Raw genomic sequence first — 12,994 nt, 5'->3', positions numbered from 1 at the left:
TATGTCTCAAGGCAAATTTTATTTAAATATCCTTCAGTAAATCGTGATTACAAATCATCTTTTTAGGTTTAAATTCTTATAATATATATATATATATAACTATTGTAATTTTTAGCCTTTATTTTTATAAAAAAAACTAATAAAAAAAACTCAATTACATTCTATGGATATATGTACCACGGAATAAAACCAAATAATATATATAACGAACGAAATAAAATAAAAAAATCATGGTTATTTCCGCTGGAAACATCCATGGCTATGATAGTTCGATGTGCATATTTTTTGCACGTAGAAATGTTGATGGCTGTGACCACTTAAACAATGTACTTATACAAAATAATATGTTCTTACATATTATACAATGTTTGCTCTTATGTATGTATAGCTTCTCAAATATTTAATAATCAATCGGAATCACTTATAATAATTGCCTGAGCTCTCTTCGACTGCGCACTTCTGGAATTCTGTTTGAAAATAGATGGTACTCATTAAATACTTAAATTAACATATTTTAGTGACAAATATTTTTAGACTATCGCTCATACCTGCGTTTTCGCAATGGAATCATTTGTTTCATTAGCTCTTCCTCTACCACGACTTCCTCTAGGTCCTCTGGATCCTCGACCGCCTCTAGAACCTCTACCTCTTCCTCTAGTTTTAGCCGATGTTGAACTTAAATCTTCATCACTGTCACTACTGTCAATTGTTGCATCGAGATTGCTTATCGGCAAGCAAGTTTGCTTCAGAGCTCTCGAACCGCCCTTTTGCGGCGACCTATTTAATACGTCCACAACCTGCAAAAAATGTATATTGGTAAAAATATTATATACATATATAAATAAATGTCATATACTAGTTATATCATTACATTATTCTGATCCTCCTCTTCTTCTGAAAGCCTTTTGTTGTGGAAATTCTTAATTTCTTCACGAATATCTTCTGATGTTTCAGTATTTTGCTCTCGTACATATTCAATGGTTTTTTTCATTTGATATCTAACAAATAAAACCATAGAACGATTTAGATAAGATGCGAAATGTAATTCTCGACCATTTGACGTATTCGAGAAAATAATTACACTAATTACCTTACGATAGTGTTAAAGGCGTCTATCTCGCTTCTATCAACAAATCGATTTAAGGCTTCATTCATTGCTGTTACAGTCAAGACTGTTAACTTGTCTTTATTCTCTTCCTTATCAAAATACTTTTTAATTCCTCCTTGCACCGTGCTAGTCCAATCCTCTCCTAACTACAAAAAGAAAAAGTTCAGACAACGTTAAAAATAATATAAAATAAAATCAATTTAATAAAGAAAACTATGTGCTTACATCTCCCTGGAATAATTCTGTAATATCATCCATATCATCATCAATTTCATCATGAATACCACGTTTTCCTTTCTCTAGGAGCCTCCTTTTACGAAATATAATCATGTCCATTGGATTAGCAACTTCATCACAGTACTTTTGCGCCAAACTAAAAGCATTTTTTTTTTCTTTGAGGTTGGGTTAAATAAAAAGTAAAATATATGTATAATTTAGAATTATTACAATAATATTAGAATAATGTAGCATTTTCGAACCTTATTGTATCAAATTGTTCACTGTCATCATCATAAAATATTCTTAATCGAATTAAAGGCTGGATTGGTTGATCAGGATATTCTAAAATGAATTTGATTTTACATATGAAATGAAAATGTCATTCAAGAAATATATAGTAAAATTAAAGTGATTGACGTACCTGTGAGTTGTGTAGCAACTCTAGGCATGAGCTCATTTTCGATATATTGATCTACATAGTTACTAATAGAATCTGCTAATGAGACGTAACCTCTTACTTTAATGTCATGATCTTTGATAATCATGTTATCAAAAACATAGGGTCGGACGCTTTTCAATTTTAAATTTTTCATTTTGAAATTACTTTTATTTATTTTAAGGAGACCCACGTGCTTAGGTTTCGATTCACTTTCGCATAAAGAAGTAACAATGGAGCTTCCTAAAATCAGTCCAACAAAAGTATTCAAAAAAATAAATTCTTAAATAATATTCACATTGTTATGTCATAAAGAAAAATGTATAGTTTTACCTGGCTGAGATATATAATATCCACCTGAATTAGGTTCAGGGGTAATACGACATTCATGTTCATGACCCCAAATAACTAAATTAAGGAATTTATGCAGTTTATCATCCGGAATGTGAGCATAATTGGTATGTCTGGCACGATTCTGATGTAAAACAAATATATTGAAAGTATCCATGTCCTTTGGACGTAACAAATCCACCTATTTTCAAAAGTTGTACTAATTATTATTCCGTAATCACAGATAAAAGAAATATGCATCAAATAAATGTACCTTATCATCCCTATACAATCTCGATAACCTTTGGTCGTTAATGTAACTCATACCATAAAGCGCAACATGGGTATTACGTTTCTTCAAAATTATAGGAGATACAACTATGCGATTCAGATCTGTCCATTTTCCAAAGTAATTCACAAGTCCAGTAGCTGACAGTATATCTATTGATCCGACAGTACCAAAACCTAACAGACAACAAATAGAATATAATTCACAGTTAGAGGAAAAAGAAAAGTTGGAATCCAAAGGAAAAAAAAAGATTACATACTTGGATCATCGTGATTTCCATGGATAGTAAATATCGGCATCGAGACATTCAAATTTGGATCTTCATAATTGACATGTTTCTGTGCGCAGTGTCGGAACACCTGTTCTGAATCACTCAAGAACTCTAGCTTGCATTCTCTAAAAATACAATAAAGCCGCTCAAGTTCTCGATAAAAATATCGCTTACATAATCTAATGTCAATCTAAATATAAACTTACCTAGTGCCCAAACAATATTTCCGCAGTAATTCTACACACTTGAGTAACGCAGTTTGCGTTGGCTTAGTGTCGTGAAACAGATCACCGCCCAGCAGAATGAAATCTACCTCGTTTTCTTTGCCATACTTCAGTATTTCTTCGAACGTTACGAAACTCTCATTCGAGACTTGTCCACCTGTCGAGCGAAATAAATTATATTAATTGGGAATACTGATCTTCAATTTTATACGCATGCCATCTCACGTCTCTTTTTTCTCTATTTACAGCAGTCTTGTTGAAAAATACTGTCGTGAAAACAAACCTCTCTTTTTATTGTAATCGAAACCAAGATGAATATCCGTAGCTACTAAGATATTGATAGTATCCTCCGGATCGTGTGTGCTGGAGGATTCCGACATTTTTCGTGCTTGTTGTATCAAATAACACGTGATAATTAATATTCTAATGTTACTTTACACATAGCGGTTAACATGTGAAATAACCAAAGAGATTATACAGAAATAACTGACAATTGAAAAGGCGCGAATGCAAATGCACGAACTGTGGTAGCAAAAATGTAAAGATCGGACCCACCAGGACACCCATTGGTCTGTTTGTTTCCCTTGCACTTTCTGCACTCGAGTGCTCTATCTCACTCTTTCTCTTTCTCTAATGCTATCTAGTTTTGATGCAAAGAGAGCAACATCGGACTAAAGATTAATAAAATTTTAAACAAAAAATTATTTATTTCGAACAAGGCAAAGCTTAACAGATGATCCGACGCAACCGTAAATTCGCGCCACTCTACGAACCCGGAAACGAAGACGGCCGAGGATGGCCGAGCGACGTAGAAGAGTGGGAGAGAGGTGCGCGCTGCGCCATCTGACGATCCATCGGCAGTCGCACTCGCAGCAGGGAGCGCGCAGGAGGTGGTCCGCCATAGCGCCATATTTGTTGTTGTCGTCGATGGGGGTAGGCCAGTCCCGAGTTTTCTCGGACTCGGCTCGTTGACGGCTGTCGCGGTAACGGTCGGCGGCGGTCACCGGGACGCGGGCGCGAGGCGGCCTGTGCGTGACGCGACGTGCGGAGTCGCGAAAATCACGGGGGACGATTCGATTCTTCGCGCGCGCGCGTGCGGGGTGCGTGCGCGTGTGAGGGTGTGTGCGTGTGTGTGTTGTGTGTGCGCGCGTGTAGTTTGCAGCGGGAGGGGGGGAGGAGAGTAAGCAAGTACGTGCGTGCGTGTGCGTGCGTGTGCGCGCACGCCGGAGCGCGCGCGCGCGCTCTCGGCGACGTCCCTTTAGCCCGCACGACGAGAGGAAACATCGATGGGGCGCCTTGACGGCTCAGCTGTCCTGCTCTGCGCCGAGTGCGCCGTCGTGCGTGTGTGCGCGTGCAGCACGCGCGTTTGTGTACTACCGCCGCTCGCGTCACACTCACGCTGGTCACGCACGGTCCGCTCGACGATGCCCCGTTAGCGTCGCGACGTTTTACTACTCTGGTGGACTACCGGGCGCAAGATTACGTGAGGGGTTGCCACGACGAGAGCGCTTCGACATTCCGGACCTCCGGACGCAGATTTCGCGCGGGGTTGGAGGTAGGTGCAGAAGACGAAGCTATACACGGGAGTGTTTGCGGGTCTCGCGCTCGCGCATTCGCTCGCGTGTCCGCGCGTGTGCGCGTATGCGTGCGCGCGAATACGTGTCCGATTCACATCCCACGAATACGTGTATTCGTGTGTGCGGCGAGTAGCCCCGAGAATTTTGGCTGGGTTTGTAGGTGTAAGAAAGAAAGAGAGAGAATGAGCGAGCGTGCGTCAGAGAGGGGGCAGGAGGGGTTGCTGTGTCGTGCATGGGATCGGGGTCGTTGTACGTTCTTGACGCGGGGTCTGTTGACCCTGGCCAAGGTCCCTCGCGGTTCATGGCTACATTGCCGATGTGCATACGCGCGATTCCTCTCGCGCGTCTCCCTCGCGCCCGATCGCGGACGTACGTACGTCAATCGCCTTAACCTAGTCCAACGACTCATCGCTTGACTCACGCTCGACTATACGAGCGGACGAGAGCGCGCGATCGACGGCGGCGGCAGCGGCGGCGTCTCCTCCGCAGGCGCTCGCTCCTTCGCGATTCGTGGCGATTCGCGGCGAGACGAGCGTGCTATAAATTTCCACGCGACGAGACGAGGCGCCCCGCGTGTCGCGGGTTGAAAAATCAATACCGCGTCTCTGTGAGGTGACGCGAATCAGCTGTTCCCTGTTTTACTCCGGGCCCGCGAGACGAAGCTCCGGCGGCGGCGGCGGCGGCGTTCATGCGGCGCGCGTGTTTCTCATACGCGCGCGCGAGAGAGACGATGGCGTAGGTTTTGCGAAAAACTTGTTGATTTCCTTACATTCGAGACGTTGTCCCGGCTAGTATTATCTCGTACCGGGCGTAACGTACGGCCGTTGCTAGCTTTTCGCGCTCGTCCAGAAGGAATCGGCTCCGTGAAAACAATAACCGACCGTCCGTTGGCGCGAGCTCTCGAGGAATCTTCGGGAAGATTAAAAATTACTTTCGACTTGTTGATTTCCGTGACCTTATTTCCCCCCGCCTGTATTTCGGTCAAATATAATGGACATCGTTGACCTTTCGTGCTCTGAACTTCGCTTAGATGGAAACGCTTCGAGAAAACAAGCCGACCGTCCGTTGCGCGAATAGCCGAGCTTCGCGAGAACTCAAAATTATTACTTTCGACTTGTTGATTTCCATGACCTTATTTTGGCCAAATATAACGGACGATCATCAACATCGTTGGCCTTTCGCGTTCCGACCTTCGATCAGATGGGGTCGCTCCGAAAAATGAATCTATCATCCGTTCCAAGTACTTGAGCTTCGTGATTAAAAATTGCTTTGGAATTCTCTCACTCGAGAGTGTATTTTCAATTATTCGTAATGCTTCGTGAACATAAATTTTATTTTGTTCTAACAATATATTTTATATGTATTTGTACTTCACATATATTTTCATTGTTAAAAATATATATGAAGTATGTTGTAATCGACTCTCCTTTCTTACTCCTTTGTTTCGATTTTACTCATAATTTATGAGAAAAAGATAATCGCGATGGGGAAAAAGGTAGAAACGAGATCTAATCTGATATTAGAGCAACGTTTTTCAAACTCATTCGGTAGCATCAAGAGACACATTTCCGTGGGGGAAATCACTTGGGAAAATAATAGCCGTGTTATACAAATGGAATTATTTCCAGAAATAGAAATAATTATCGATTCACGATGGAACTCGAAGGGGGCATTGAATGTTCTCCTTCAACGATCTTCATGTTTAGTTTTGGGGAACGTTGCGCGTGTATGTGTGAGTGACTGTGCGAATTATTGATAACGGAGAGAGTCGCAGTAAGAGACTGGTACTAAACGTGGCTTTTTCTCTCGGATGCAGGTCTTCCGGAACGCGGTGCTGGAGTCTACGCTGCTACGCGATCATCCAGGCGGGATTCGGCGTGGCGACCACGGTGGCAGGTAACCGTCGAGGACGCGCTCGTAGTTTCGCGTGTGCTGATTCGCACGGCAATTAAAACTGGCGGGCAACCTGGCTCGGTCCTCCGGCAGCGGTGGCGGCGGCGGCGGCGGTGGCGGTCGAACCGGCGGCAGAACTGGCGGTAGTGGTAACAGTGGTACCGCTGGCGGTGGCGGCGGCGGCGGTGGCGGCGGCGGCGGCGGCGGTGGCGGAAGCGGCGGCGGCGGTGGTGGTGGTGGTGGCGGAGGTTCGAGAAACGCGGGGGCAGCTGCAGGAGCCGCCGCTGAACCCGGGATCGTCGCAGATGAGGCCGCTGGTGGACCTGGACACATAATTGAATGGGAGGAAAATGATCGCTTTTCTTTCGACGATTCCGACCGCTTCGAGGAAGATTCCTTATGTAGCTTCAGCAGCGAACCCGAGTCGCTTTGTAACAACTGGCGAGGATGGAGACGACTTCCGCCAACGTTTGGGTTGTCCAAGAAGTCCTGCGAGGGTAAGCAGCTCTTTCGTCTTTTCCATCGTACTGGAAAATGTCTGTATCCAACGTTTCAGCAATTTTGAAGAAACGGTTGTTAAAGTTTCTGAGATTAAAACAGCATAACAGCTCGGTTTCTTGACGATAAGATTAGTCTAATTATGTTAAATTATGAATCTCATGCTCTTTCAATTTCCCTAAATAATACAAACTTGGTTTTTTTACTTTCGAAATCATTCATAATATAAACCTTAGATACAGATTTTCTTCTTACAATTTGTATGTTGACCGTTTAATTGCTAAATTGCCATCCTTATACGTAATTGAGATTAGATTGAAATTAGTTTTTAATTTGGTTTATGCTTCTAATTCATCTTGTAACAATTTCAATTATTGGAAATCTATTTTTGGTATCTACAGTAAAATTATAATGTAATTATTTTAATTATGTCGAAGAAAAATATATGATCTCTTTTAAACAAACGTAAGAGAAATGCAAAAGAAGTTTCAAATGAAGATACATTTATGTCGAAAGCGATAGCCTCAAATGGAAACAAATAGCACTTAGACGGCCTACAAAAATCATGTTTATATCTTCTTTTTCAACATGTTTTTAATTTGAATATCTAAGAAATACATAGCCGAATTTATTATTTGTGCGATTTGATGATTAAGTGTGCAGAATAGTCCGATCGACAAAATTTAAAATAAATTCCAAGCTAAAAACATTCGGTGGTAGAGGCGGGTAGGATAAATCATCGCGAGAAGTTTACCATATTTTTGAAACAAAGGTCAAAATGAAATTACACAGTTTTTAAATAATTTTTATTAATTAAGATTATCGGAATACATTATTTTTTTCACTTTTAAAGGCAAGTGATGAGTGCCTAAAAATCTACTTGTAATGCTTTTTGTTGACACTGTCGATATATACGTACGGATCTATAGAACACCCCATGGTACTTCGACCAGGGAAAGGAAGTGAGATTTCGTCTTCTCTTCTCGTAACCGCGATTGACTCCTGTTTTCTCTTTCTCCTCGGTACTCACTCCATGCTGGAACGATCAAGGCCGAGAATAAGACCAAAATCGAAACGAGAAAGAGTGCGCGAGAGAGAAAGAGAAAGAGAGAGAGAGTAAACGAAAGCTATTGCTCGCTCTCGTTGGAGCGCGCAGTCACCCGATTCTGCATCGAGATTTCGTTGCACGATCTCGCATTGACGGGCGGGAATATAATCCTGATGGATGCGAGGTGCGTCGTCGCGGAATGAGCTCGGAACCGGATTTAGATATCGGGAAATTTTATTCACGACGTTATATCTGCGGAGATAAACTCTCTATAGTCCTCCGGTCTCTCTCTCGCGTAACTTCGCGAATCTTTCTCATTACAAACACTTTCGTGCATATCAAGTTCATTCGTTTACGAATGGATCAATGCAATAAGATCGACACGTTGGCAGTGAAAGTATTCGAATCCACTTTCTCATTGCAACGGTTGTACGCGTCGCGATAGAAAGCGAGCGTATATACCTGTTGTATATTTGTATTCATATACCTTTTTAGGTGATTTATTACTTCTGGTTACAAATTTACACGAATTTAATGTGTACAAAATTATATGAATACGCAAATCATATTATACATAACAAAGAACAACGTATTACATGAAAACTATAGTTATATGTATATAGTTACATAACTTTGTTTTAGTCTCTGATATTACTCCAGAAAATTAGACGGGTACTCAATAGAAAATTATTTATAATTTTATACCATCGTACTCTACTCTCTAAATTTTTTGGAGTAAAATTTCACTCTAAGGAGTGAAAATACTGCCACTCAAGTGGCCGAGTGACAGTATTTTCGCTCTTTTGGAGTGAGATTTCACTCTTTTGGAGTGAGATTCACTCTAGAAAATTTAGAGAGTATATAAAATTGATTACTTGCTCTAATATATGTGGATAAAAAAATTATTTCTATACAAAATTATAACAATTGCACTGGTCTCTGTGTGAAAATGATTAAAGTATACAGTCTTGTTGTCGACACGTGTGTTACCGTTCAGTAGCAACTACATTAGCCATGGTTTTAGCGAAAATCCCGATATTACTATCGCATTACCGTATCTCATAGACCTTCTTGAGATATCGGTCACGCGTGTAATACCGTCGTTTGGATTTCAATTAGATTAATGCACGACGAAGCCCGTGGTTGAATTTACAATGGTCCGCTCTTCGTGATCGTTCTGACAGAGTGAATCGTGGTGGAACAGCAAGAGTTTGTATCTTCCTCTTTTTCCTTTCTTTGGCTCAGAGTTATACCCTCCGGCTTTCTTCTCATTTTCAAAGATAACGTAGAATTGAAGTAAGTACATATAAATGGAAGCTAACGGAACTTGGAATGTCGTCAGTATTAGAGGCTTCCTTGAGGAGGGACGGGGTTAACACGCGAGTAAACCTGCGGTCGCGAGCGCATGCGGCGTTACACAGTATAAGTCGCGACCGGCGCGACCGCGATGAATAGACGAGCGTTCGCTGGTACGGTATGAGTGATTATTTCAGCGGGAGATTCGTTGCGCTACGTGCGTCATTGTTGCGGCCTGATAAAGAGAAAACACATGCGTACACACGTTATTTTACTGCCGTATGCTTCCTGAATTATCATTCGTATATGCTGCGTCTTTTAATGCTACTATACGTTGTCTTTCGCGGAACGCATGATGAGGATTGTCACGTGCCACGATAAGAAGTAATCTCGATTCTGCGTGCAAATAAATAATTTATATTAAGGGTGAGTTTTATTAAGCGGAATATCTCTTCTCCGAGAGAACCGCGAAACGTTTAGAAAATAAATCAATGAAACGGAGGAACCTAGCTGTTGCATAGTTATTTGTTTGAATTGTTCAAGGTAAAGCTCTAGGTCGAAATCGATTAGTCAGAACGAATTAACTGTCAACCGTATATTTGAAATTTATTTATAACGACGAAAGCGATTAACTTTCGATCAGTGTAACATTACGTTGTCGGCCTTAAGTACATATTCGCGAAATAATTTTTAAATTTAAATTCTGTGCAATGTAAGTATCATGTCTGTACGTATGTTGTCGAAAATATTTTTGGCTGCGAACCAGAAAGTGCTGCACGTGAGACGGTTGCGAAATAAATTTTAGATGCGCGAGTTTTTTTTTATTTTTTTTATTTTAGCAAAACCGTATACGTTAGTTTTTCATAGAAAGTGGAATTACTCGCGGACATACAATCATGCAAATTACCTTGCACAGTTTGCAAACGGTTTTCGCAGTTTGTGTGTGGATTGAATGCATTAATGCAATTTTAACTTTCTCACACGAGCGTATACCGCGCTCGATGTACGTTCCCTTCGAGGATAAATGCAAATCTCCACTGCTCTCTTTTCTACATTTCCCCGAGCTCTGAAATTGTCGAACTGCCGCGAAAAGCGCCGAGCGTGACATTTCGAGGGACTGCTGCACACTCGCGCGTTTATTCATTTCTTTTTATCTTTATGCGAAACTTCTTCCTTTATGAATGTAATATTTTGCCGTAGAGCGTATATATTTTGCGCAAAACGCGTTAATGTTGACGATTAAAAACTTTTTGTACAACGACTGCAGCGCTGTTCCGCCTGTCCGTATATATTCTTGTCAGTGGAAAATCATGGTCGTAGCTTCATTAAGAATTAAACAGGGTTTCTGGGAAGTTTAATAAAGACAGAAGGCGCGATATTGAGAACTTTCGAGAAACTTTCTGCTCCTCGCCTTAAAAGTGGATACCACTTTTAAGGAGAGTGGAGTATACGGCATTTACTTGTGCAGATAAGAGGAAATTCCTCGCTTTAAAGAGGCTAAGTTAATGACATTTACACACACATAGCTTTGCGTACAATGTATTTGCGGAAAGAACGATTTTGTTGAAAGATCTAAAAATTTTGCTAAAAACAGATCTGAAAATAATTTTTTGTTGAATCATCAAAATAATTTGTTGGAATGTTAAAAATCGATAAGCATTACTATAAAACGTTTCGATATTTTAGCAATCACTTTGACTTTCCAACAAAATTATTTTGATTGTATAACAAAAATTATTTTCAGAATCCAGCAAAATCGTTCTTTCTGTGTTTCATTCAAGTCATTTTGCGCGTATAACTAAAGTCGATCTTTCCACCGTCAAGTCTTTGTTTGCGCGAATCCGTGACTCGTGCATGCACGCACTTCGTGTATCTCTTTGCTATCGTGTCAGGGATGAAGGTCTCGCGAGCGAGATGCTCGCCGGATTCCTCACGTTAATCTTGCTTCATCAGCAATTACGATTTTGCGAATTAAATAGATCGGCGTTGTACGTATGGCGTCGCTGCCGGTGCGCATGGATAATTTCGCAGACTCTCCTGCGGGATTCCGCGTAGGGCGTATAAATTCCCGGGGCCGCGGGGAGAATCGCTGGAAGCGCATTTCTAGCTGCGAGACGTTTGCATCACGCGCGCCCGCACGTATCTCTACGCGCGGTCCTAGGTACGTGTGCACGTAAGTTCCGCTTCTCTCCATGTAGGGTGGCTCTCCCGCGTGCGGGCGTTACACGTATATTCTCGCACCCTCCGACCGTCCTGTTCAACGTTCTCTCGCTTCTCTCTCTCTCTCTCTCTCTCTCTCCTCGCCGTCAGAACTTCGCGCTTGAACCGTGTCGATCGACGATACATTTTTTTGCAGGTGACGTTTTCACGCTGGATTTCTCACGACGTTGCGCGTTTCCTACGTTGGAAATCACGCACAAATGTGCGCGTAATTGTATTTTTATTATATTTTTATGGTACCTCCACCCGGGGGATGCGCGGCGGGATTCGCAGTTACGCGCGGCTCCGCATCCCAAGTTGATCGCAAATTTTTTTTGTAGCTCAGAAAGTTGGATTTAAATTAACGCTATGCAATTTACATGGATAATATTAAAAAGTATACAGAGAGAGAGAGAGAGAGAGAGAGAGAGAGAGAGAGAGAGAGAGAGAGAGGAACAATTTGTGTAAATTTGCAAAAGACACGAAACAATGTAAAACGAAGCATATATATGATGTTACCCGCGTTAACAGGGCTCCTGCCAGGCAGACTAGCTGTTACAACAAGCGTCGTGGAGTATGCTGTCTTGCAACAACTTCGCTCGAAACTCCTGTAGGTACACGAAATTCCGTGGCCGGTGATTGAAACATAGTCACCGCATTTCTCGTGTAATATCACGAACGTATACCTAACTTCGCCCCCGGACTATCAGATTACAATTCTGCTGATATTGCACCGTACATATATATATACCGATTACATCGGATAGTCGGATATGCGGCGGCCGCTGATACAGCTCGATCCGTTCTCCATTGACATCACAGGCGAAGCTCGAGATTGATCCTTGCATGCGCGATGAATTGACGGCGCTTATCGAGCTCGGTTTTTAGCGCCGAGTGCAGTATACGCGCTCGGCTATAACGCGCGCGCGTATATATATATATATATATATATATAATATAAAACACATATATAATATAAAACCTCTATATGTATGTATAACGCCGACCTTACTAACTTTTTTATTTATCGGCTTTGTCGGAAAATCCTCCTCCCTCCTCGCCCGTTTTCTTCCTTCTCGCTTCTGCCGTCCTTGTGCACTTCCGCCTTGCTATTTCCACCACCCCCCTTAGTTGCCCTTCTCCTCTCCTTTCTTCCAAACCACCGACTTCACTTGAGCACCCGTTGTCGTCGCGCTTCTTCTCACCTTATTTTCCCATCTCTCGTGTCCTTTATTCCTGCCTTTTTTTCCGCTATTCCGTTTCCTTTCTCCACGAGTTATCTCGTCCCTCACCCCGAACACCCCCGCGAGTATATCTTTCTCCAAGGCAGCTAATTGTGCTCGCTGGCTCTTGTCGTCGTCGTTCTTAGTTGAAAGAGCACGAAACTGGGGCTTGTCACCCCGACCTCGTCGCTTCAATGCGTACGTATGTCGGTGTCGTTAAGTGTCCATGCACGAATATTCAGGTAGAGATGCGAGCAATATTACGGTTTGTTCTGAAGGGGATACATTAGTTTGTAAAAGTCTGTCGTATTATTCTTGCTATTATTATTTATCGACAGAAATTTACTGATTAGATGTATGCTTATATTTTACTCGGTATTTTT

At 42.0% G+C, this 12,994-nt stretch overlaps 2 protein-coding genes across 2 annotated transcripts in view; one reads left to right on the top strand and one right to left on the bottom strand.

Annotated features, from left to right (window-relative positions):
• On the bottom strand, positions 1-3,612 carry LOC105454794 (double-strand break repair protein MRE11A). The gene is made up of 12 exons (XM_011697676.1): positions 3,161-3,612; positions 2,860-3,034; positions 2,642-2,778; positions 2,368-2,558; positions 2,097-2,295; positions 1,749-2,006; positions 1,588-1,669; positions 1,334-1,481; positions 1,091-1,254; positions 872-998; positions 549-797; positions 1-467 (listed from the first exon to the last, which is right to left on the bottom strand). Exons 1-12 carry the CDS (start codon positions 3,255-3,257, stop codon positions 408-410), a joined length of 1,887 nt encoding a protein of 628 aa, XP_011695978.1. The 5' UTR covers positions 3,258-3,612; the 3' UTR covers positions 1-407.
• A 3,048-nt stretch (positions 3,613-6,660) lies between these two features.
• The window catches only part of LOC105454793 (zinc finger SWIM domain-containing protein 8), a 56,655-nt gene continuing 50,321 nt past the window's right edge, over positions 6,661-12,994 (top strand). The window contains exon 1 of the mRNA XM_011697675.1: positions 6,661-6,844. The gene's annotated coding sequence lies outside the window, so the exon portion shown is untranslated. The remainder of the gene's footprint in view (positions 6,845-12,994) is intronic.

Source organism: Wasmannia auropunctata, unplaced genomic scaffold (genome assembly GCF_000956235.1).
Source record: "Wasmannia auropunctata unplaced genomic scaffold, wasmannia.A_1.0 LD335975.1, whole genome shotgun sequence".
In the NCBI taxonomy this organism is placed as follows: domain Eukaryota; kingdom Metazoa; phylum Arthropoda; class Insecta; order Hymenoptera; family Formicidae; genus Wasmannia; species Wasmannia auropunctata.
This window is presented reverse-complemented; position numbering and strand designations above follow the sequence as displayed.

Coding starts and splice junctions, on each gene's coding strand:
- LOC105454794 (XM_011697676.1), bottom strand. CDS start 3,257: ATGTCGGAATCCTCCAGCACACACGATCCGGAGGATACTATCAATATC. Junction 798..871: donor AAGAGGAGGATCAGAATAAT/GTAATGATATAA, acceptor CATTTTTTGCAG/GTTGTGGACGTATTAAATAG. Junction 468..548: donor ATTCCATTGCGAAAACGCAG/GTATGAGCGATA, acceptor ATTTTCAAACAG/AATTCCAGAAGTGCGCAGTC.